This window comes from Cupressus sempervirens, chromosome 3 (assembly GCF_028749045.1).
Source record: "Cupressus sempervirens isolate cs-2001-9-10 chromosome 3, ASM2874904v1, whole genome shotgun sequence".
Classification (NCBI taxonomy): Eukaryota; Viridiplantae; Streptophyta; class Pinopsida; order Cupressales; family Cupressaceae; genus Cupressus; species Cupressus sempervirens.
Genome location: NC_143120.1, coordinates 354,694,459 through 354,719,853, shown reverse-complemented (window position 1 = coordinate 354,719,853; position 25,395 = coordinate 354,694,459). Strand labels below are relative to the sequence as shown.

At 32.9% G+C, this 25,395-nt stretch overlaps 1 protein-coding gene across 1 annotated transcript; it reads right to left on the bottom strand.

Annotated features, from left to right (window-relative positions):
• Positions 1-1,626: 1,626 nt before the first annotated feature.
• On the bottom strand, positions 1,627-3,908 carry LOC149566447 (dehydrogenase/reductase SDR family member FEY-like). Its single transcript, XM_089816479.1, has 8 exons — positions 3,742-3,908; positions 3,145-3,259; positions 2,929-3,046; positions 2,706-2,842; positions 2,493-2,594; positions 2,172-2,267; positions 2,015-2,072; positions 1,627-1,871 (listed from the first exon to the last, which is right to left on the bottom strand). Exons 1-8 carry the CDS (start codon positions 3,906-3,908, stop codon positions 1,627-1,629), a joined length of 1,038 nt encoding a protein of 345 aa, XP_089672605.1.
• Positions 3,909-25,395: the final 21,487 nt, after the last annotated feature.

Genomic DNA, 25,395 nt, shown 5'->3' with positions numbered 1-25,395 from the left:
TCATCTTTGACACTATCACGAGTACTATCAAAGTCAAGAAAGATTCCATGCAGAAGGAAAATGTGCATGTGGAGATTTTGAGCACAAAGGATGTTCACAACTTTTCAAAGGATATCAAGTACCTAGTCCAGGATAGGGAGAACATCAATTGAGCCTAGTTCTTCTTGGTCCTAGTTTTACTTTTTGTCTATTTTTGTGTTCATTTATTTTAGTTACTTTGTTTTAATGGTTACTCTGCTCGTGCTTGTAATTTTGGGACACCGTTTAAATACTATTATGTTAAATCCAGATTAGGTTATTTGTCAGTACTCTAAAAATCAGTTATCTATTTTGATTATGATAGCAATGTTTAGGCTAATAAATTAGAATTAGATACTAGTTGTACTTTACTTGGTTTTTTATTAAGCTTTTCTCTATAGTGGGTTTGTAGCAGTTTTTGTTAGAGATGTTCTTTTCTGCTACTTGGTTGTAATGGCCCAGACTAGAAAAGTTCTCTTGGTTCTCGTTGTATCTTGGGTTCAAGACCCTCTTCTTGCTCTTTGATAAAAAAACAATAGGGACTAAGTAGGGGAATGTCTTCAGTATATTGTAGCAATCATTGGACTTAGTGTGGTATTTTTTGGATGTGGGAGGCCCAATATTCATCATTATTTTGCCCTCCAAATTATGTACCTCTTCATTTCTATTTGAAATCTTTATACAAGCTGATTGAACATTATTTATTATTGAATCAATTGTTGTAAGAAAAATTATTGTTGTGTGTAAACAAAACTTAAAGACCTTAAATAAGAAAAAAATTCCTATTGAAAGTGAGCATAATGAAATTGATGAACTACTATAAATCTCTCTATTTTTTCTCTATTTCACTCTCTTTATTTTCACACTTCTAATTACTTCTTGAAATTTTCATCATTACAAAATCTTTATATTTCATTTATATCAATTGGTTAATAAATTTTAACCCTTACATATAAATAGAAAAACATAATATACTCTTATTCAAACATTGTGTCACTTATGAAGAGTAATCATTACTTAAATGCATTTATTAATATAAATAGAATTAAAGCATATGGATGCATCACTTATCAAGTAAAAAAAACAAACTTTGAAAAAACGTATATATCTCGAAATATATTATAGTAAATGCTACTTTTTGACTTTTGAAACAACAACAACCAAGGTGGCGTGACATTAGGAGTCCTGGATCATATTCCTTGAACAATAAGTAAGAAATTATTAAATAGAAACATTCATTCTTTCCGCTACTCTGACCAAAAATATCAACGGCAATTTCACTCAAGCAATGGAATTCTTGGGCACTCTTGTATCCTGTGAATCTATTATTATTTTTTCCCACCAACATGATGTCATCAGCCTCTCAGATTACAGAAACAAATGGTGCTCTGCGAAATGTAACAGTTATGTAAGCGGTAAATAATAATCCACGTACAATTTATATTTTATTTCAACCAGCTATAATGAGAACAATTTGATGCATAGTTATCCCAAGGGAATCATTTAAATGCTCTATGAATGGAAGCCTTATATTCTGAACTAGCAAGAGACATAAATAACTTCTGTTGCAGAAAACAGAACATTTTTTATCGTCATTAAATGGGCGGTTCATTGTAGTGGAGGAATAATTTGATCTATACTTCTCTCAATACATTCATTGGAAAGGCCCAAGAGTTGAAGCGTTTTATTCCAAACTCGGAATGCGTTATTGAGACCTGTAGCTTGTGCTGAAACTTTTGCTGGTTTGCAATTGTAACTGTAATAAACACATCCATCTTCCTGTCGACTTCTGCGTTTGCGGAGAAGTTGTTCAATCTCTGGTTCTGTTGCACAAAACAGAACACTTCTTGCACCTATTCCAACATTTAAACCATGATGATCTTGAGCGTTGGATTTGTTATGTAAGGGTCGTTGAAAAAAGATTGCATTAAAGATCCTCAAGTGGATATAAAATTTTGGAGATTTGTAAGAGAATGTCTTGATTCTACTATGGTACCTTGAGCTGCATCGAATCTCCAGAAAGATTTGTTGCTGAAACTGGGCTCATAATCTCTCTAGAAAAACGGTAAGATTTTCAATTAATATACATTGTACTCATGATATTTAAAACAGATAAATTATAGTTTGAGGCAAGGTAGAATATATTTTATCACCGCAAGGTTTGTGCTGACGATTCCTGGATGAACAGCGATCACTCCTACCTCTGCAATTGATGGAATTTTTCTTGACAAAATGTCCAGGAACATCAACTGCAAGAAACAATTAGAAATGTCTTACAACTTTAGAGTGTATAAATTGTATTAAGTCAATCTAGATTTAGCGCGGGTTCCTTTCAGAACATTAAACTTTTAATGAGTTTTTGTGAATCGTCTAGTTAAAGAGAAACAGCGATTTTGAAATGCGTGTGTCTTCGTATATGAATTTATCATATAAACAAACCAAATTGCATATAGAGATTCTGTAAACTATTTGACCTGAGAAAGTTTGCTTGAAGCATAAGCCATTAAACTGCTATAGTTTTTCAGTCTCAAGTCCGCTTTCAGATAATCGGAATCCACCACAGCGTTATGGTGAGCCTACAGTTGTTGACAAAACACACGCTTGCAAAGATAAATTTTTAGAAAAAATAGAAGGTATATTTTGTGAAATACATTTTTTTTTTGAAGAAACATTTGGGGACTAATTACCACAGAGTTGAGATTTATGATCCTTGAAGGGGCTCCTCTGATGAGAAAAGGAAGGAGGAGTAGAGTAAGAAGTGCTGGTGCAAGATGATTTGCTTGTATGTGTTCCTCAAAACCATCCTTGGACATCTTTTCTGGTTCTGATTACGAAAATGAGAAATTATTATTACTTAATTCCCATGAGCTGGCTATGTAACTTATGAGCATTCATACAAGGAGAACAAACCTCCCAATCGAAGGATTCCCGCATTGTTGATAAGAATATGAATTGGGCATCCAGCAGATTCCCAAGTGGCAGCAAAAGCTTTTACTGAAGCTAAGGACAGCAGATTCAATTCCATTATCTGTTTTAGGCCCATTTTGTCATATCAATACAATATTCTCCTTGTTCAAAAAGGGAAAAAGACAATGTAATATAGTTTAAAAACACAGTTTCCAGTACATTTATAGACATGGGCTTCCCAGAAGCCTGTTGTTTCCATTCTCGGACAAGTTGCAGAGCAGATTTTGTATTACGGCATGCCATACAAACATTAGCACCCGCTTTTGCAAGCTCTCTGAAAGAAAAGAAACAACAATGTTGTTATCAATAAGTAGACATTGATCACAAATAATGGCATTCTATTAGGTTCAAATTATTATTATTTTTCAATTGAATTGCATGTACATTTTTTATATCAACCATTTTGAATGATCTTTTTGTCACATTTACAGGCAAGAGCCTACAATACAATGATAAATTGTGAGCCTCTTATCTTAAACAATTTAAATTCAAATTTACTCAAGCTTAATAAATAATAATAAGAATAATTAATTACAACACACTATAATAATTAATCTTAACACATTATAATAATTAATCTTAACTTCTGCCTGTTATTGATAAAAGAATCATCTTAATCACGAATCAACAAGTATTTATGCCCATGCATATATATATATGAAAACTATGAATGATATTTAATAAAACACAACAATGATTAAATTATCATTTGTATAAGCTCTTAGGAAAAAGATTACCTATAGAAATTATACCCACCTTGCAGTATGGAGTCCAATCCCGCTGGTAGCACCAGTGACAATGCAATTCAGATCAGTGAGATCAGGAAGCGGAAGATTTGAAGGCAGATGTCTTGTCACAATTTTCTGACAAAATATGTCCTTTGCCGTTTCCCAGAGGCCGTTTATCAACACCCTCCAATTCATCGTTGACCATTAATGTCATGAATACGCAAAGCCCAATATTTATAGAACAATTATCTCGAAGAGAACAAAATAATATAATATAATCAAGCCAAGCCAAGCCAAGCCAAGCCGCCATCTAATTTCTAATTGACCAAGCAGACAATGGTATGTAACTAAAGTTTAGTTGGATAGTGGGGAATATTCTTGCCTTTTTCCAGAGATTCCGTTCGTCTCCCACACAAATAATTTGTTAAAATATTGTGGTATGCGATTCCTTTATTTTCCTCTCAAAGTTGTCTTTCGTGGAAGATTCTGGTTGGTGAACCGCCGGATTAAGTCGATGCCGCTTTTCACTAATTGAAACAGACGGTAGTGGCCATAAAATCGGTGGTGTCCGTTGGGTATCGATAACGACACTTGTAAAATTGTAACTTCGCATAGAAGAATTGAACCCATTAAAGTTAGGGTATACATTCCAAGAAACCCTTGTGACTAAATAAATGATAGAAATACTTCGAGTACAAGAAACATAAACCATCATCTTTTCGCAGTTTTGAATAAATATATTGAAGATGTCCTTAGAGGTTGTCGTATTTTAAAGCAGAATTAAAAACTCAGTGTAGATTAGTTCATGTAATTATTTGGAAACATTGACAGTCATTAATTTAATATTTTTGTGCCAATGATAATAGCAATCTAGGTTAATGTAATAGGGTTTATTTGTATACGTATTAATCAATTGAAATTTAATAGGCAATTATTCTAGGTTAGTGCACCATAGTTAGAAGGAAAGTAATATGAATAGTTTGATGACTAAAGAGCAAATTCTAGTTTGCAAGAGATTTTCAACATTGGATATATTAGGTTTAAAATTATGACTGATTTGTAAAATAAATTCCTTTGGGATTGTGTTGTATTTTTACTTTATCTATGATAATCTATGCACTGTGGGATTAAATTTAAATGTTGCATTACACACATTTCTATTATTTACCAAGTGAAATTCACTTTTATTTACATTATATTCTCCTCTCTTTAGAAACAGTAGTATTTGAAGAAATATTAGAATGGTTATTTTGACCAAACTAGCATTGAAAATGCCAAAACCTTTATAAATCTGTTATTAATGCAAATGTAATGAATTTCATGATTTGTGCAATTGATCAAAAACTTAAAAATCATCAACCAAAAGAAAATGTAAAAGACCATTAGCAAAAATAAACTAAAAAAGATGATCATGAATTTAGTCACTTAACTCTTTGTCATTCCCTCTACAAGATATTAAGTTGGTACTAGAAGGAAGCTACCTTAGAGTAAATTCAAGAACTAGCATCAGCTTCAAGTTGACGAAGAGAGTTAGGGAGTTTAGTAAAATAATTTCATCTTTACTATACTTGTTCCAAGAGGCTACCTTTATAAAGACATTGTATTACATATCCTTATGTTCTTCTATTTTCTACACTCAACTTCTTACTAAAGGACATAAATAGTAAGTGAAACAATTTTAACAAAGTCCTCCTAATAATACATAAAATTTCAAACAATAATCATTGGAGTCTCCTTAATCTCCTTTAACTTGTATCTCACAAATTTAGGATCTTGACCTCTTTTTAATATTTAGGATGAACTAAAAAATTGCCTTCAATGGTCTCTACCATGCCCTAATATGGAGATCTTCTTTAATCTACTCTTAGTCTTCCTTATAGAATAAATTCTCTAAGGTCTAAATTTTTCTCCTAGTTTTATGCAATTAGACCATTAGCTATAGAAAGTTCCAAGTGCACATATAAGACCCTACAAATTTAGACTATGTCTTTTGCTGGAGATTGATAAACAAAATCACTTTATTTGAGTGAGTTTGAAAATAAACACGTCTTGTCCCATAGTGTCCTCTTTAATGGGGGAAAGAGGATATAGCTCCTAAGCTCCATTAAGACTATGATAAATAGAGTGAGAATTAGAATTTCTATTATAGCTTGATTAATCAATGCTATGTTAAATATCTAACACCATTTAGATCTTTAGTATCTTAGGAAAGTACACATTTTTCTTCTTCTTTGAGAGACTCAAAGGATAAATCCACATGGAGATCATGTCCAATGAGGAGTTACAATCTTGGAGGAAAGGGTTCAAATTAGACTTAGTGACTAAATTTATCAAACAAGAAACAATATTAGGAGTTGAAAAATTGGGACATTTGCTTTGCAAAAGTATTCACGGATTGTCAATCAATGGTTTGAGGTTAAATGCAAGTTTTGGTGACATGTTATTTGAAAGTAGATGAAGTTTCAACCCCCCTATCATAACTAGTAGCCTTTAATGAAGATTCTTTGAAAGAGATACATATCTAAAACAAAAATTATGCTTTATTTGGTAATGGAGATTATTAAAATATTATGTAATAAAAAATTGTAACACGTCATATATTATCATTCTTGAGTAATTTTCACAATTATAACTTTTCAACCCTTGGTTAAAGAATTGAAAGTTCTTCACTACAATGGTCATCATGAAATGACTAATTTTTTGGACCTTCTTTCAAGATATTTTGCATAATCTCCTTATAGATCCCTTAGTTTTATTTAACAATTTCACTCTTGTAGCATTGTAAATTGTAAATCACATGTCTTTTTATGGTGTCCAATTTAATGATTATTTAGCATCTATTTTGATGTGTAAATATTCTTGCATGTAATAGAAGACTTCATTATAAATTAAATTGATATAAATTTTAAATATGGGTTCTCTCTTAATTCAATTTCATGAAATATCTATATGTGCCCCAAATAATAGTACACTCATATAATTTGTTTTCACTAATCAATCACCACTTTCTTATGTAGGTCCCATTTTATCATGTTACCTTTTGTATATTATCCCAATATTGTCCATTTATGATTCTTATAAAATTTTAGTCCAAATATTAAATAAAACCCTCAAATAAAATTTGAACTCATATTGGCTAATATATCACAACTTTTTGGGTATAGAGAGAGTTTAGTTACTTCTAAGTTCATTTTTTTCCTTGAGCCAAAAGTTTAATCAAGTAATAAGTATTTGGCTTTAGTGAGATCAATAGAACCACTTTGGTCTCCTTCCAAAATATCTCCCTAAAATGGCTATGAGAAGTATGAACAAGGCTGTATCCCTTATTCAACATTCACTTATTCATTCAATAATACATGATCTCACAAATTCAAGGAGACAAATGATACATTTGAAAGAATTCAAAGTATTTAAGATGTATCATCTCATCATATCCTTTATTTTTTAAACCTTCAAAAAACCTCATATTAACTCATGACTTATGTGATTTTATTTTATTTTATTTTTAAGAAATGATATTGTATAAATACCTTGTGATTACATTTAGAGAGTACTCCACCATTAAGGTATTAGACATTTTATTCATCAAATTTATCCTCTTCTACAAATATACATTATTTTCTTTGAAGTAAATTTCATTTTAATTCTACAGTTTGATAAAAAAACTATTATTTTACTTGGGAAATTCCTTTTTGTAACTATCTTCTTCTCTTTTTATGACTGGAAGATACAACTTGCACTCATGTGGAAGGAGCTACAAAATCCTCTAATTGAGAGATAGAGATTGACATTCATTTAATCAAAAAGTGTATGGTCAAAGGTGAGTGGATTCATCCTTGACCACTTGATCATGGTCCTAATCCTTAAGGTCTCCCTTTACCTCCTATTTTATGTTGATTTTCATATCTTTATTTTCAACTTCTACCAATCATTTGATATGATTGGTGTTAGTAATATAGGCATCAAAAGTTCCAAATTACATATTTAGTATTTTTTTTAAATTTAAAGACATCATATTACGACCCTTTCAATCATTAGAAATACTAAAATAAACTTAATGTCAACATTGAATAAAGTTCATTCTTAGTTTGCATTATACACGAGTCTAAAACATGGGATGTATCAAATTTCTTAGCTTATCTCTATTTTCATGTACATTATCAAAGAATTACTTGAAGATTTAATAATCAATCATGATTTACATTATAATCAATTGACATTAGAATTAGATTGCATTAGTCTCAAATATTTCCTTAAAACCCAACAAATTAACATTCATTTCCCTATTTTATCTTTTCTTTAAATTATCAAGTAAATTTAAAAACTTAACTACCATTACAAAATTTCCTAACTCCTCCCATATCTAGAAAACACCCAATAATGATCCTTAACATCATATTGTTTTTTAACCCATGCACACACATCGAATGAACATTTTCTATACATATAAAAGGACAAATATAATAAAAAATGAATTTACAAGATGGATAAATGAACAAAAACTAAATGAAAAATGTGATCCTATCCAAGACCCTCAAGGATTCAAATTGCATCATCTCCCATCTCTAATCGATGTCGATGCTAACTCTCATCAAAATATCTAATGAAATAAGCTCAACATCAATCCAATGATCAAGTAATTTCTAAGCCTTTTCAATTATATAAACACACGTCAGTCCATAACGACTTAATAATTAAAGGTCATGGTTTTGAATTTTCAACATAAATTAAATTAATATAGGGTCTAATAAACTATTTGTGGTTTCCCCAATATGCACATGTTCAATATGCCTACTCCTTTTAAATATCCTTTATTTTCTCACCCCTAAACAAATGGCATTTGCTACACAAAGGTCTTCATTGATCAATTCTAAAGAATTAAGTCAATTACAAAATGTCACTTTTTAGTGGCCCAAAAAAGATCGTAGAATGGTGATTCATAGCCCATTATAAGGAAATAAGTCGATTAGATATATATGAGAAACATAGTAGTTTGACACAGTCATTAGTATTATATAATTTTAACATTAGTATTATATAAACTTAATCTATGAAGTTTATTCTTTTCATATTTACATTATTTTAATTGATTATAACTCAAATTGACTGCCAAACTACATCTATGAAGAAACTATTTAAAAATGCACTCTACTGGACATATGTGTACAATTGTCACTTATTAGAATAAAGATTATTTAGGTCACCAACTTCGTACATTTTTATAGATTGATGTTCGTCTTTTAGTTATATTATATAACACCTACTATAAATATATTTTGTTGGATTCGAACCCAACTTCCTTTGTTTGCTAGACATTTGATTAGTTTCAAGAGCTATCTATTCATTTTTTTTTATAAAGTTCACCAACTCTATAAGGTATTCCTAGTTCACCTGAAATAAATTAAATGAAAAAAATGTCTTCTGCATAATTTTACACCATGAAAACAACAATAATACATTATTTTTAGTTTAGATTAAAATTAACAATAGGGGAACTTTTAGAGCTAGTGTTTCTTAACAAAAATTTCATCCTCAAAAGCCCATTCATTAGTCTTGTTTTTTCTAGGCCTCTGCTTTTAATGACGGTATGACCCACATTGATTATAACATTTGGGTACTATGGTTTTTTTATGGTGGGTTGTGTGTAGATTCAGTCTAGGGTTTCACAGGCCAAACTTCTTCTACCTTGGTTGAGTAGTAAGCTCTTGTTCTTTCTACACTTTTCTTTTGGACCCTGTATCTTTTGTAAGGAGCTCCTTTTGTGTCTAATCTATGTGGAGACATTCTACTCAAATTGATTCCCACAATTTTTTTAGGTTTCTTGTTTCTATTGTGGCGGAGATCCATTTGGTTCTTGACCTTATTTTCCTAGTTTCCTTCAAAGGTGGAAGATCCTTTAGTGGTGGAGGCACATTCTATGGAGAGGGATTCCTACTCATGATTTGATGTGGTTAATGCCTCTTGGTGGTTCCACCCCTTCCTTTTGTTTGAAATTTTTCCAATTGGATTTTTGTCAAAGGATCCTCCCCACCCCTTGTTTTTTTGGACCCATGTGTTTCAAGGTTGTGATTATTCTAATCTGGCTTCTATGGAGGTGAAGTATATCCCTATTGAGTTGGGTTTTTAGAGATATTTTGTTATGTGGGATAGCTATATTTTTCCTTTGGTGTTCTCTTTCCATCTTTATGTTAAGGTTACAAATCCTTTTATAGAGGAGGGGGATTATTGGTGGGAGGAGGTGGGTGATGATTGGATTTGCTATTCTCATTACAATGGTGTTTGTGAGGCTACTTGGCTCTATCCTTGGACTTTTATGTGGGAAGATCTATCCTCTACTACTCTTATTGAGGTGAGGTTTCAACCTATTGAGTTGGAGGGAAGTTGCGCTAGTACAGTTAAGGAACTCCTTGTGAGGTTTATCAATTATTCCAGCAAGGGGGTCAATCTGGTAAAATGGGGGGTTTACCCCATAGTGTTGTGGGAACTTCTTTTCTAGAAAGTTGTCGAGATGAGGGGTGTCACCCTCTGATGATGCATGGGTTTTCTTTTTCCCTATCTAGTATTTCTTGGTTGAAGGTTGTTTATTTTTGGTGGGTTCTCTACTAGTGTGACTTTAGCTAAAGTAGATTTAATTATGGAAATTTTGAAGTCGAAGGATGTTGGATTCAACACTTCTAGCATTGGAGGTTGTGGAATCTCCTTGGTTTTTAAAGTTACCCCTCATTGGGCCTATTTTCTTTTTCCTTTTTGTTTTTCTTAGAAGGAGATTCCAAATGTTCAAGGGTCTCTTTGGGCAACTGATGTTTTTGATATTGAATATCGGTTGTAAGTGAGCTTTGTTGCTTTTGTGATTTGTTAGTTGTTTTTTAGTTGTTAGTGACTTTGTCACTAGTTTATTCCATTATGCAAGCCACCGATTTTATTATTATTTTTACTTTTTTTCAAAAAAAATCTTAAGCTAGTCATAAACATATTATTGACATCAGGCATGGGTATGTAAACTCATCTATCAACATGAACATGGAAAATAGTATTTTGGCAGCATTGGTTGAAAGTTCCTTCATAAGTTGTAACAAGTGTTTCAACTTCCAAAAAAAGTTCAATGGAGATATATACTTTTATTTAATTCATGTTACAAAGTATGAGAGATCTACATGCTTGCCAATGAAATTGTGAAGTGGCACAAGTCATTTTATGGGGCAACATAATGATTTTCTGGTTATGCAGGGGAATAATAGAGACTAAATAATAATAATAATAAAAGCACAAGTAGTGATATTCAATAATTGTTATTAATTAGATGAGTGGTCCAATTGCCCCATTCATAACATGGTAACCTACAAAATTTCATAGGTTAGTCCAAATATAAGAAACATCTAAACAACAAACTAACGTATTACAAAGGGAACGCCAAAAAAAATTTCCCATTATTTTCTTTATAAATTTAATTTTTAGTTGGATGTTTAATCAATGTTTAAATAGTACATTTTTGTTTACTTCTTAGCATATATAATAGATATTATTTTATAAAAATAAGTTTGTTATATTAATTTTTTATTTAATTTTGTGTTTATGTGCTTTTGGTCTATTAGTTCCTCAACTGGTGTTGAGGCTTCTCCTATTAACTATTGATTGAACTAGGCTTTAACAACCAATCAATGCTATATTTTCTAAATTATTTTTTTGTTTGCTAGTTTCCACATAAAAGTTGCATATTTTTTAACAAATATATCATTCCAAAGTTTTATGGACTATGTTATTCACTATGTTTATCGTTGTAGGATCAAAGGTATCCTTATGAGGTTAGAGAATGTACAACCCTCTAAAAACTAATATATTCAAGATGGGATTGTGCTGGAGACATTTACATTATCATACTATATGTGTTGGCAAGGAAAAACTCTTCTTTCATTGGTAATTGCATTATCTATTTTGTCTATTTCTCTAGTGTTGGTGGTTGTGTTCCTACCACATATGTAGCAATGTGGTTGGGTATAGCTAGTTATGGGTTGTAATAAAATTAAAGTGCACTTTTGATTTTTCATTTAATTTTGAATTAAATCTTTCATCAATGATTACCTCTCCTACTATTCTTAAAGAGAGTGATGGGATCATATAAAATAGAAGTGGTTCTTGGGGTTTCTCTCATTGTTGTCTCAACCTCTTATCTTAATAAATGGTTCCAAGCTTTGGAAGCCTCACCTCCACTCCTATCATTTTCTCTAGGCTTGAAACTTTGCAAAAACCTCTAATGTCTACTTCAAATTGCTTATGAGTAGTGATGTAGATGAATGCAAGAGTTTAAATTCCAAAAATTTTATTTTATTTTTTCTTGAGGTTTGTCATGTTTAGGTAAAACTCATTGTTTCCTTGTCTTTACACTTGATGATTTCTTTCTCTCTTTATAAACCAATGTAACAAGCTTATACACAATCTAAACACTTCATCAAATCTTGCAAAATAATCAAATCACCATTATCTTGCCAAAATATAACTCATCAAGTGCCCATTAAAATTCATATACTGATCAATACTTTCTTCCATTCCATTTTCTTCTTGGTCACTATCTTTACAAATCCTCTTCATCAATAAAAACTACATCATTCAGATGATTTGGTACCTTATTGAATCAACATAATGTCTCACCATTTTAGGCTTGACATCAATGAAAACATAACAACTAATATGACTCTTTCACATAAATTATCTCCCTTATCTTGAACATTACCAGTTGGGGATAACATAGGCTTATCGTTTCTCTTGGTCTCGTGAAAGAAAATTTCACTACCTAGTAGCTCAATTGCTAGTAAGATATAAGGGGTTTTGTCTAACTGGGATAAGTAAGGCATTTTCTCAATGAATGGGCATTTCTTTCTTCATACTACTTTTATTATTTTTGTTAGTTTGTTGATACTTTTGGACCTTTTTCTATTGATCATAATCAAAGATAATATATTTGAATTTGTATACACATTTCTCATCATTAACCTAAGATAACTTTTATTCTTCCAATACAGCTACCCCTCATCAAAGAAATTTTTGAAAGGAGAACTAGGTAAGGAAACACACAAAATTTTATAAATCTATAGTTTAAAGGGACAAATATAAACACAAAGGACCAGTTTATGATCACAAACTTATCAAAAAAATATAAAAAAGGTCTTAAAAATGTAATAAATGAGCAAAGTCTTCCAATACATTAAAAAAAAAAAATTGACTTAAAGGAGTAGTTCACTGAAAGAATCTTTTAATATCAAACATTAATATCACAAACACTTTTTTTTAGAGATATTATTGTTTTAATAACAAAATCTTTATTATCGATGTACTCTTTAATCATATATTTAAATATTAAGCTTCTTCATATTTGTATTTCTTATTAAATGCAAAACAAGGTCAATTACATTTTAATCCAGCTTAATCATTTCCACATATTTTATTAGTATATTACATAATTATATAATAGTTCATATAGCTACTTATAATAGAGTAGAATTGTTTACAAAGGTAGGAATCCATGGGTTTTATTCCAAATATGACCAAAATTATGTTCATCAAGTTTGTTTCAATATTTTTGGATAATAATGCCTTCTTTGATGATATGGTAAATTTATAAAGAGAGGGACATAGACTATTTCAAGGGGGTAAATGATATATAAATAAATTAGAGGTCAAAATCATTGAAATAGTAAACTTGACAATTGGAAATTCCACGGTCAATAAAGTAGTTAAATACACAAGTAGGGATATATGCATGTTGGTGAAGGGTACTCCCCTTATTAACATAAATAAATACAGTAAAATAGAGAAATAATAGTAAATTGTAAGAATGGGAAATTGACTTCTTATTATCAACACAAAAATAGAATTAATATATTCAAACTATAACATACAAAGCCACAAGGGCATTTTTCTTTACAATATTTTTCAAGCAAGTGCCACCATTTACATCCCCAAAACTATCTTAGACAACCAAATGGGCCCTTATTATATATGCATAAATTTCGAAGAACATAACTCATTACCAGTTTCTTTGATTAGATATTATAATCCCATTTCAAGAATTCCATGAACTTATTTACAATATTTAATATGTGCTAGCTCCAACCAGCTGAGCTTGACACCTTTTGTAGCCTCTAAAGACTTTAGGACTAAGCTCAAGTTTTTTATACCTTCCTGCAATTACCCAAAAATTTCAATATCTTTGAAAATAGAAATGATCCTACATTGAAATTTTAATAGAAGGCTGATCTATGTAAAGCACACCTCTAGGAAGAAATCAAAAAATTATGAGCTCAAAAAAAACTATTTACTAAAAATGGTAAGCTTCTAGAAATAAAATCTTTGCATTGAGACAACCCTTATTGAAAACAAAAAACAAAAATATTTTTGGGTGATGCAAGATTGTCCTTACACCCCAAATGCTAATGCATCACATATGCATTCCACTTTTTAATCTAAACCTTTAAATAGGCTACTACCTTTGCAAAGTAATTATTTGTGGTTTCTATAGCACATAGTTTCTATTGTTGTTGTTTACTTTTGATTACAATTGGTTTAAGGGTTTCCAGATAGTTAAAGAAGCCTAGAAGGTTTAGAGCATTGATTCTGCCCCACACTCCTCCACTGAGTGTTCCTCAATACTAAAAATCAAAATTAACTTAATGTTAGTAACATGCATCTAGTTTCAATGAGTCTCGGCAAGGAATTAGCTAGTCACACTACTCTCAATAATTAATTTAAGTTTTACTTTTATTTTATAAACTATTTCAAAAGGATGATGCCAGGTTAGTGAATAAGTTGAATTTAATAAAGTTTCCTACATCATAAAAATAGATTAATTAATTAATTAAATATTATTTATTTATTTATTTCAAATTGGAATAAATATCAATAACATAACAATATATTAGGAGATTGGAATGAATAGGTGTTAGGGTGATGGTCAATTTGAGGTGTGTGAACTTAACTTGGGAAACATAACACAATTTTCTTTTATCTGTAATAATAATAGTTTGTATTAAAAGCATAAAAAAGATACAAAACTGAGATATGTAGATAATAGTTGGATACAATTGTTTAATTGTGTGTTGTCTTTGATGTTACACCAATGTCATATCATTGATCAGACAGAGTCTACTGAGCTCAATTGGTTTACAAGAAGATTTATAGTGTCTACCGAGCATTCTTAGATTTTACCTTGTGTAAATAGTTGTTACCAAGTTTAGTTGTTTAGAAAAGAGAGTTATAGAGTCTACTGAGGGCTCCTGTATACTACACGGTGAAGACAGCTTCTACCGAGCTCACTCAAGTGTCAAAGGATTCTGAGTCAGAAGTTAGTGTTAACTGAGCTCACAAGGTCAGCAAAGGAAGATCAGTTTTCACCGAGTTAACTCAATCTCCAAGGATTTTTCAAAGATTCGCAGTGTTTACCAAGATGTAGTCGGTCAACACTAGAAATCATTAATGGAGCAGTGTTTATTGAGCTAGGTCGACCAGTAAGGATTTCATTGTTTTAAGGAATAAAGCTCAATTGTTCTACACAATGATTGTAGCTAACTAGTGTAATGATTATTGGTTAATGTACTTGTAATGCAGCAGACTTGACAAATTTGTAAGGCATAAATAAAAGGTCAAGTTGTAAATTCAATTGTATGGATGAGTGTAATGAGCAACAATGCAAGAATATTGCTTGTGTGAGTGAATTTTGAGGAGGGATCAGATATCTTTGAGGAGCAGAAAATTTGTATTTGATCAGTGAGGATCTATTGAAGCAGACAAGAGATTTGTATCAGTAAAGTTAAGTTTTATCTCATTCAGGTCACTTCATTGTTACTTTTTCATCATTGTAGTAGTGATTTGTAAATCTCTTAACAAAGTTAGTTTAGTAGCCATTTTTGTAAATCCTCTAACAAGGTGATAGTTCTATTGAATTTTTCTAAAGACCTTTAGCAAGGCCACTCCTAGTAGGGTGATTAAATCCTCTAACAAGGTCACACCTAACAATGTGTTTTGTAACCTTTAACTGGGTTGGCTCCTAACATAACTCACTTCAAAAGAAGGAAAATTGGTAGCTAGTTACTTGGTAGTTTTTCCCATATTGGGTTTCCACATTAAATATGGTGTCTCTTGTGTTCATGTTATTTCTTTTATGCATGCATGTCAACTCTTTATGAATGCTTAATAAGTTAACAGTTCATCTGCTGAGTTATAGCATTTTTTCGTGTGGCTACCGAGTGACAACATTATCTATTTTAAGACATTTAAAAGGTTTGTGGATTTATTTTTGTGGTAACTAATTCACCTCCCCCTCTCAGTTACTCCAACTATATTTCCAACAATTGCTATCAGAGCTTTTGGTGCTTGTAGGAAAGATTTCAAGTATCTAAGCTAAAGATTAGGATGTCTTACAAGAGAGAAATTTCAAGGCTTAATAGGGATAACTTTTTAGTATGGGAAGGTCTCATGAGACTCCATCTGGTTCCATTGGAGATACAAGATTGAAATATCTTGATGAAGAATATATGACACCTTCTGGTACTCTATCTGTCAATGACATTGCTGAGAAAATGACTCATAACACCATGATGATAGACATTGCATCTGCCCTAAGCTATGAAGAATTTGATGATGCTAAGGACTGCAAGACTACTTTTGAAATGTGGAACAAGCTGAAAGATATCTATGGAGGTGATGAAAATGTGAAGAGAGCCAAAGTAGAAATTTTAAGAGGACAATTTGATCAAATGAGGATGAAAACATTTCCAAGTATGTTGAAAGAGTCAAAGAAAATGTCAGTACAATCAAAGATTTTAGAGGAGATATCGAGGAAATAGTCATAAGTAAAGTTCTTAGAACCTTACTTCCTATTTATGCAATTAGAGTTTCTACAATTTAGGAAAGAAGATGTGAAGAAAATCATAAGATAAATTTAGAGGCCATAGTAGGAAGATTGAATTCATTTGAGCTAGACAATTATGACAACTATATTCCAGCTTCCAAGAACATTGAATCAGCATTTGAAGCCAAGCTTTCACTCAAGGAGAAAGGCAAAAATTTAAAGGAATCTTAGTCAGAAAGTGAAGATGAATCAGAACAGAGTTCAGATAGTGATCTTGAGGTGGTTGAAGCTCTACTAGCAAGAAAATATTCTAAAGGCAAAGGTAAATATAAAGGTAAAGTTCTTCTAATCTATTTTTCATGTGAGGAAATTGGTCATATTGCTACTAGGTGCCCAAACAAGAAAAACAAGGATGAAAAGAAAGGTCACAAATGGAATGGCAAGAAAGATTTCAAATCATTCAAGGACAAAGGTAAGAAAACATGTTCCATGGCTAAAGGTTCTAAGGATTTTGACAATAGTGAAGATGAAATTGTTTACATTGCTATGAATGATGAATTTAATAATGATGATGAAGATAAGATGACACTTATTTCTCATGTGAGCAAAAATGATAAATGGATTATAGACAGTGGTTTCTCTCATCATATGATTGGTGATAAAACTAAATTTGAACATTTTGAAGACTATGATGGTCGTAGTGTGAGGTTTGGTAATAATGAACCTTGTTGTATAAAAGGAAGAGGAAGAATCTCACTAACCAAAGAGCTTATATGTGATAATGCCTATTGGGTAGAAGGTCTAAAGCACAATATGTTGAGTGTGGCACAACTACTCAACAATTGATTTAAAGTGGAATTCATGCATGGCAAAGGAATACTACTGGATGGCAAAGGAAAGCTGATTTGATCAGGCATACAGACCAAAGGTAACTTGTTCTATCTTGAACTAGGTGAATGTTCATGTTTTATCGTTCAAGTTGAAAGAAGTTGGTTATGGCATAGAAAGTTATGTCATGTGAATTTTGATAATTTGGTGAAAATAAGAAAATTCAGAAAAGTAAGAGGCATTCCTAGTATAAAAAAACCCGAGGTCAGTCTATGCAAGAATTGTTAGATCAGTAAGATGGGAAAGACTAGCTTTACAAGTAAGAACTATCAGTCTAAAGAAGTTTTAGAAATTGTGCATACTGATTTGTGTGGACCCATTGGAATTGAAATTTATACTAGAGAAAAGTTCTTCATTCTTTTTGTTAATGATTACTCAAGAATAATGACTGTCATGTATCTGAGAGAGAAATCAGAAGCATTTGAAAAGTTCAAATGGTATTTGGCTAGAGTAGAAAAGAAAATAGGGAAAAGACTGAAATGTTTGAGGTCAGAAAGAGGTGGTGAATTCATCTCCCATGAGTTCAATAAATTTTTCATTGAAAGGAGAATCAAAAGATAGGTATTAGCACCTGGAACTCCCAACTAGAATGGAATAGCTGAAAGGAGGAAAAAATCTATCATGGACTATGAAATAAACTTAACGATTGAAAAGAACATTGCTATCAAATACTGGAAGGAAGCTATCAGCACTATAGTTCATACCTTGAACCAAGTATAGCTGAAGAAGGACTCATTTAAAACCCCCTATGAGTTATGGTATGGCTATAAACCTAATGTAAGTTACCTAAAAGCATTTGGAAGAAAATGTTACATTTTGAAAGAATCTAGAAAAGGAAAATTTGATGTGAAAGGTGATGAAGGAATATTTTTGGGATACTCTTGCAAAAGTAAAGCATATAGGTGTTTGAATTCGTCTACTCATAAAGTCATAGAAAGTGCACATGTGAAAGTTGATGAGTTTACAGAGAGGAATGAAAAAGAAAGCAAAAGGGAACCTGAAGATTATAGGAGAATTATTTTAATTGAACCTGATACAGTGCCAGTTACACCTATCAATCAGGAATCTTCTACTCTCGAGTCTTCAGTAACCAAATTGTAGGAAGTTCAAACCGAGCTACAAGAAACTAAGTCTCATTCTAATCTTATTGAGCTAGTGCCTACTGAGTCTAAAGAACTCGAGCAATAGATAGATCAGCCAGAACCTAAAGTTGAAGTAAAAGAGGATGATAATGCAATGCATTCAAAAGGCAAGGAACTTGTATTAGCAAAGTATGTCAACAGACATCATTTACTATATCAAATCATTGGAAACAAATATGAAGGTACTATGAAAAGAAGTAAATTGAAAGGTACTTGTTTACTTGTTGATTTTGAACCTAGAAGTGTCAAAGATGCATTAGAAAATGAAAGTTGGATTGAGGCTATGAATAAAGAAATAGAGCAAATATAGAAAAACAAAACATGGACTCTTGTACTTAGGCCTAAAGATAAAAATGTTGGAACTAAGTGGGTATTCAGAAATAAGTTGAATGAAGATGGTAAGGTATCAAGGAACAAAGCTAGACTAGTATCCAAAGGATACTCTCAAGAAGAAGGAATAGACTATGAAGAGACTTCTAGTCATATTGCAAGATTGGAAGGAGTCAAGACCTTACTTGCATATGTTGCACATAAAGGATTTAAGGTATATCAAATGGATGCCAAATTTGCATTTCTCAATAGTATTCTAGGAGAAGAAGACTGCATTAAATAGCCTGAAGGTTTTGTTGATCCAGACAAGAAGGACATGGTTTGCAAATTACACAAAGCATTGTATGGTCTAAACAAGCCCCTAGAGCATGGTATGAAAGATTGCATAACTATCTTATTTAGATTAGCTTTTAGAGAACTAATGATAATAGTAGTTTGTATATCAAGGAAGGACCAGGTGACAAAATTGTTTTGGCAGAAATATTTGTAGATGATACTTTGTTCACGGGTAATGATGATCTTTGCAAAGAATTTTCAGAGCAAATGAGCAAGAAATTTGAGATGTCTATGTTTGGAGAGATCAAATTCTTTGTTGGTCTTCAAATTCAGCAGAGTAAAAATAGTATCTACATTACTCAATCAAAATACATCAAGGAGATACTGAAAAAGTTTGGCATGGAAGATTGTAAACCAGTTGGGACACCCATGTGCACTAGTCTAAAGCTTACCAAGGAGGATGAATCAAAAGAGGTGGATTAGACATTGTATAGATCTATGATTGGAAAGTTGCAGTATGTAGTTCATACAAGGCCTGATATTGCTCTTGCAGTTGGCATTGTAGCTAGATTTTCAGCTAAACCAAGAGAAAATCACATGATGGCAATCAAAAGAATCATGAGATACTTGAAAGGTACTAAAGATTATGGATTATGGTACAAATTTGGAGGTAATATGGAATTGAAAGTGTTTACTGATGCTGATTGGGTAGAAAACATTGATGACAGGAAAAGTACAAGTGGTGGAGCATTCTTTCTTGGAAAGAGGTTAGTTTCTTGGACAAGTAAAAAGCAAAATTGTACATCCCAATCTATAGCAGAAGCAAAGTATGTTGCTGCAGAAATAAACTGTTCTAATATTGTTTGGTTTAAGTAGTTATTAGAAGGCATGAACGTGGAAATCAAAGACCAGTTGTTATGTTTTGTGATAATACAAGTGCAATCAACATATCTAAAAATCCAGTGATGCATTCCAAAACCAACTAGATTGCAATAAAATATCATTTTGTTAGAGAATTGGTGCAAGATAAGGAGATCAGATTGGAATATGTTCACACAAAAGAACAAATTACTGACATATTCACCAAGCCATTACCTAAGGATGCATTCTTGTATCTAAGAGGTAAGTTAGGGGTCATTCCCCTATCTAAAGTTCACTAAAATGAAGTTTAAGTGATGTATCAATAGGTATCAAGTTGAAGAAATTTTAGTTGATGTAAGATAGTCATATAGACATTGCATATGAATCAGTACTCAAGGCATATTGTTACTTATTTGGTATGTGTTTTCTTTCGCATGTGTTGTCAAAGAGGGATAGTATACTATCATATCCTTCTGAAATATAATTCCTTCATAGAGGGAGATTGCTATATTTGAGAAGTTTGTGGCATAAAATCCAAGAGGGAGAATTGTTCTGTCAGAAAAGACTTATTTTCAAATTTCATTCTGCTATGACATGTTGTGTTGCCATCAAGGCCAAAGAGGGAGATTGTTGGATACAATTGTTTAATTTTGTGTTGTCTTTGATGTTACACAAATGTCATATCAGTTATCAGACAAAGTCTACCGAGTTCAGTTGGTTTACAAAAAGATTTACAATGTCTACCGAGCATTCTCAAATTTTACCTTGTGTAAACAGTTGTTACCAAGTTCAGTTGGTTAGAAAAGAGAGTTATAGAGTCTACCGAGCACTCCTGTATACTACACGGTGAAGATAGCTTCTATTGAGCTCACTTGGGCATCAAAGGATTCTGAGTCAGAAGTTAGTGTTAATCGAGCTCACAAGGTCAGAAAAGGAAGATCAATTTTTATCGAATTAACTCAGTCTCCAAGGATTTTTTAGAGATTCGTAGTGTTTATTGAACTACAATCAGTCAACACTAGAAATCATTTCTAGAGTAGTGTTTACCGAGCTAAGTCGACCAGTGAATGATTCCATTTTTTTAAGGAATAAAGATCAATTTTTCTATGCTATGATTGTAGCTGACTGGTGTAATGATTACTGGTTAATTTACTTGTAATGCAGCTAACTTGACAAATTTGTAAGGTATAAATAAAAGGTCAAGTTGTGAACTCAATTGTATGGATGAGTGTAATGAGCGAGCATGTAAGAATATTGACTATGTGAGAAAATTTTGAGGAAGGATCAGATATCCTTGAGGAGCAGTAAAGTTGTATTTGATCAATGAGGATCTATTGAAGTAGACAAGAGATCTATATCAGCAAAGTTAAGTTGCATCTCATTCAGGTCACTTCATTGTTACATTTTCATTATTGTAGCAGTGATTTGTAAATCTCTGAATAGAGTTGGTTTAGTAGCCATTTTTTCAAATCCTCTAACAAGGTGGACAGTTCCATTGAATTGTTCTAAAGACCTCTAGCAAGGCCACTCCTAGCAGGGTGATTAAATGCTCTAACAAGGTCACACCTAGTAGTGTGCTTTGTAACCTTTAACTTGGTTGGCTCCTAACAGAGCTCACTTCAAAAGAGTGACAATTGGTAGCTATTTACTTGGTAGTTTTTCTCATATTGGGTTTCCACGTTAAATCTGGTATCTCTTGTGTTCATGTTATTTCTTTTATGCATGCATGTCAACTCTTTATGAATGCTTGATAAGTTAACAATTCATCTACCGAGTAACAACATTTTTTTGTGTGGATACTGAGTGATAGCAATATCTATTTTAAGACATCTAAAGGGTCTATGGATTTATTTTTGGTAATTGATTCACCCCCCTCTTAGTTACTCCATCTACATTTCCAATAGATAATCTCATCGGCTAATAAGAAACCCCTTGTAGAAAGCACCCTAAAACTGTCTACCCATACATGGGAACATTACATAAATAGCATTAAAAAATGACCAACCTATGTTTAGACCAAACCAGAGAACCCATGACATAGAGATGAAGAGAGAAAAAACTAAGAACCCCAAATGGCATTACTTAAACCAACGCTTTGCATCCTCCCTAGAAAAATTTGGAATAGCTCGATCATCAACAAAAACCCTACCACAACTACCCGTCTAGCATCCACTAGAAGTATCAACATGTAAAGGGAGCAAGGAAATGTCCTCTCCCATGTTAGTGGCCAAGCCATCTGGGCCCAGACCTCACACCATTAGAAGCCCTAGTTTCTTAAAAACAACCTTGAGCTTCATCGACCTCCACAACAACAAACACACAAACCTCTCCTCTTGCCACCACCTTGCATCATTTACTTGCCTAAGTTAGGATTGGTCGTTGAATGAGAGGGCATCCATCAACATTCAATAGGGTATTGGATTTCACCTCTATTTTTTTCTTTCTCGTCACAAGCCTATCACCAAGAAGAGCCTATTTCACATTGTCTGTGTGAAGAAAATGAAGCAGGTTATGCCAACCCCCCAACCCCACCTTGCTAATGCAAGGTGGGACTCAAGTGGTTCATGGGAAGCCCATACCATCAGAGGTTGGCATTCTTTAAGTCCTCCATAAATCAAGCACCACAATAGCTAATTGGTATGATTTCCCATAGCCAACTCAACACAATGCACATTGCCTTCAAAACTGCCACCCCATTTTAGTTCAAGGCATTCTCTGGCCAAAAGGATCACCTCAGGATTGGAATCTACCATCAATCTAATCTCAAGAAAGAGAGACAAGTTTTTATAGGTTGGACCTGGGTCTCCAATTGGTCTCCTAGTAGTATTCACCAAAAAATAATTTCTAAGCCTCCCAAAAGAGATGAGCCTCCTAAAAGAGATCCCCATCTAGTTTGAAAATGTGACACAGATGGCTGATAGAGATACAACCCTTAAAGGAAGAAATATTCCCATTGGTATTTAGGGATTGCTCTTGGATGCCCTATCAAAGTTTATCTTAACTCAATCGAGGTCAGGAGGAGACCAAATAGTCGGTATGAACTTCTACAGAGAATCAACTCTTGGCAGCCCATTAATAGGCAAACATGACACAATATTACAAGAATGAAATGACTAAGTGTTAGGATGATGGTCAATTTTAGGTGTTTACACTTAACTTGTATTAACATTAACTTACCTTCAAAAGAAGAAAATTGATACCACTTTCTCAAATCTTGTTCCTTTTGCCCAAAAAATTGAATCAACTTAAATGTTTAACTCTCACTAGACATTTTTCATAGTTATTGTGCATAAGAAGTACACTATAGTAATATTTACTATTATATTATTTTTAACACATGTATACTTCAAGTGAATAATAGGTTTCTATTGGCCCTGGTGTTCCAGTAAGTCTTAGCTTTGGGCCAGTATCCTATCACACAAGTATTTACCTGGTGTTGAATCTTCAAATATTTTTAGGTTTCCTCTTGAGGGAAGAGGCTCTATGGTGTGGAATACCCTCAAGATTTTTTCTCACTTGGTGAAGAGAAGTCTATTTTGGATCTGTAATAGAGGCACTAAGGGTCTATTTTGGAGTGATTCCTAGAATCGGCATCCTCCTCTCTTGTCCTCTCATCTAAACTTCCAACCTCTTTGTGATTTTTTCCTTTCTACTAGATGGAATAAGGTGGCTCATTATAAGGAGTCTTATATCCTAGGCCTTGTTGTTGGTTACAGATGGAAGAATTCTTCTGATTGGCCATCGGGTGGCTCTCTAGGGGATCAGTTGGAACTTTCTCAGATCTTGGCTTATAGGGAGTGCATCTCTCTATAAGAACCTGATGTTTTGTCTTGGGGAGGTGTTTCTTCTAGCAAGTATTCTATTTCTTCAGGGTACCTTGCATTGACTAAGCAACTTTTTGGTGAGGTGGAGGTCTCTTAGTGGAAGAAAGTTTGGAATATCTTTTCTTGGCCTAAGTGTAACTTTTTCCTCTGGATTCTGGTTTACAATCATTGGCTTACTTGGGAGAATCTCTACAAGAGAGGCTTATAGGGGCCTTCCATCTGTGTCTTATGCCCCAGTAGTGAAGAGACTATTTTTCACCTTTTCTTCAAGTGCCCCTTTGTCAAACAAATTTGGCACTTTTGGTGGAGTGTGTGGGGATACACGTGCTAGCATGTCTCCTCCTTGTTTGAGTTCTGGGACCTTCTGGGTCATCCCCCTTCCAAGACCTCTTTTCTTCATCTTGCTTGGACTATTGGCCCTTCCCTTATTTTATGGCATGTTTGGCTTGAGAGAAATAGGAGGATATTTTATGATGTGCAGTTGGGGATTAGGCACCTATGGGGGAAAGTTGTTAATATTGTTCATGAAACACTCTAGGCTAAATGTGACATTGGTGGAGGTTTGGATCCTAAAGATGTTGGTATTTACTCACACCTTTCCTTTCCTCTTCAGGGAGGTAGTCCCTCTTTCCCCCCTAGACGCTCTGGGAATAGAGCTAGGTAGAGGTCTCAGTGTGTTAATCGTGAGGGGCATTGGACTCCTCCCCAAGTTGGAGTTCTTAAAATCAATACTGATGGCTCTTCTCAGGGAAATCCTAGACCAACTGGTATTGGGGAAGTTGGGCATGACAACTCTGGTGATATTCAATTTTTGTTTTCTATCTACAAGAGTTACCATACAAATAACCTTATGGAAGCCCTTGCTATTTTGGTTGTAGTGGAATAGTGTTGTCAACGTGGCTAGAGAAGAATTATCTGTGAGTCTGACTCATAGGTGGTTGTGAATTTATTGAATAGATGGAACCTTGTGGATGTGGATTGGCATTTGGCTCTAGTTATTCAATAGATCACTTAGTTATGCAATTCTCTAGATTTTTTGTCTTTTATGCATATCCATCGTGAGTGGAATGGTGTGGCTGATTGCTTGACTAAATCGACCTCTGAGCATGTGTCGGATTGGAATAATATTGATCATAGGATGCTTCCCCCTAATTTATCTTAGATGCTGGCTCAACTTGTGGACCAGGATAAAGCTCTTTAGTACTCTTTGTTTCTTCTGTTCTTCTATTCTCTTTGGTATTCAATAAAATATATACCCCTCTTTTAGTTTTTTTTTTTCTAAAAAGTGAATTATAGTTTTTATAGTTTTTTATATGAAAAAATACATAATAGTAAATTAGATAGCAAGGAACAAAATCACAAATATCTTAAGCTTTCAAAAGTTTAAATATCATTTTACTTTTTAATGATTAGTTATTTCCACTAATATTTAAAATATATACATTCAAAATAATAAAAACAAGAGCTCTATTCGAACACAAGTCCCTACCTATTAGGAAAAATAAAACGAAATAGATTAG

Bases quoted from the DNA above. Each gene is read 5' to 3' on its own strand.
- LOC149566447 (XM_089816479.1), bottom strand. From the start codon at position 3,908: ATGAATTGGAGGGTGTTGATAAACGGCCTCTGGGAAACGGCAAAGGAC. The intron at 3,260-3,741 runs GTGGGTATAATT...CTTTTCTTTCAG, and splicing joins ATTGGACTCCATACTGCAAG to AGAGCTTGCAAAAGCGGGTG. The intron at 2,595-2,705 runs GTAATTAGTCCC...CAACAACTGTAG, and splicing joins TCATAAATCTCAACTCTGTG to GCTCACCATAACGCTGTGGT.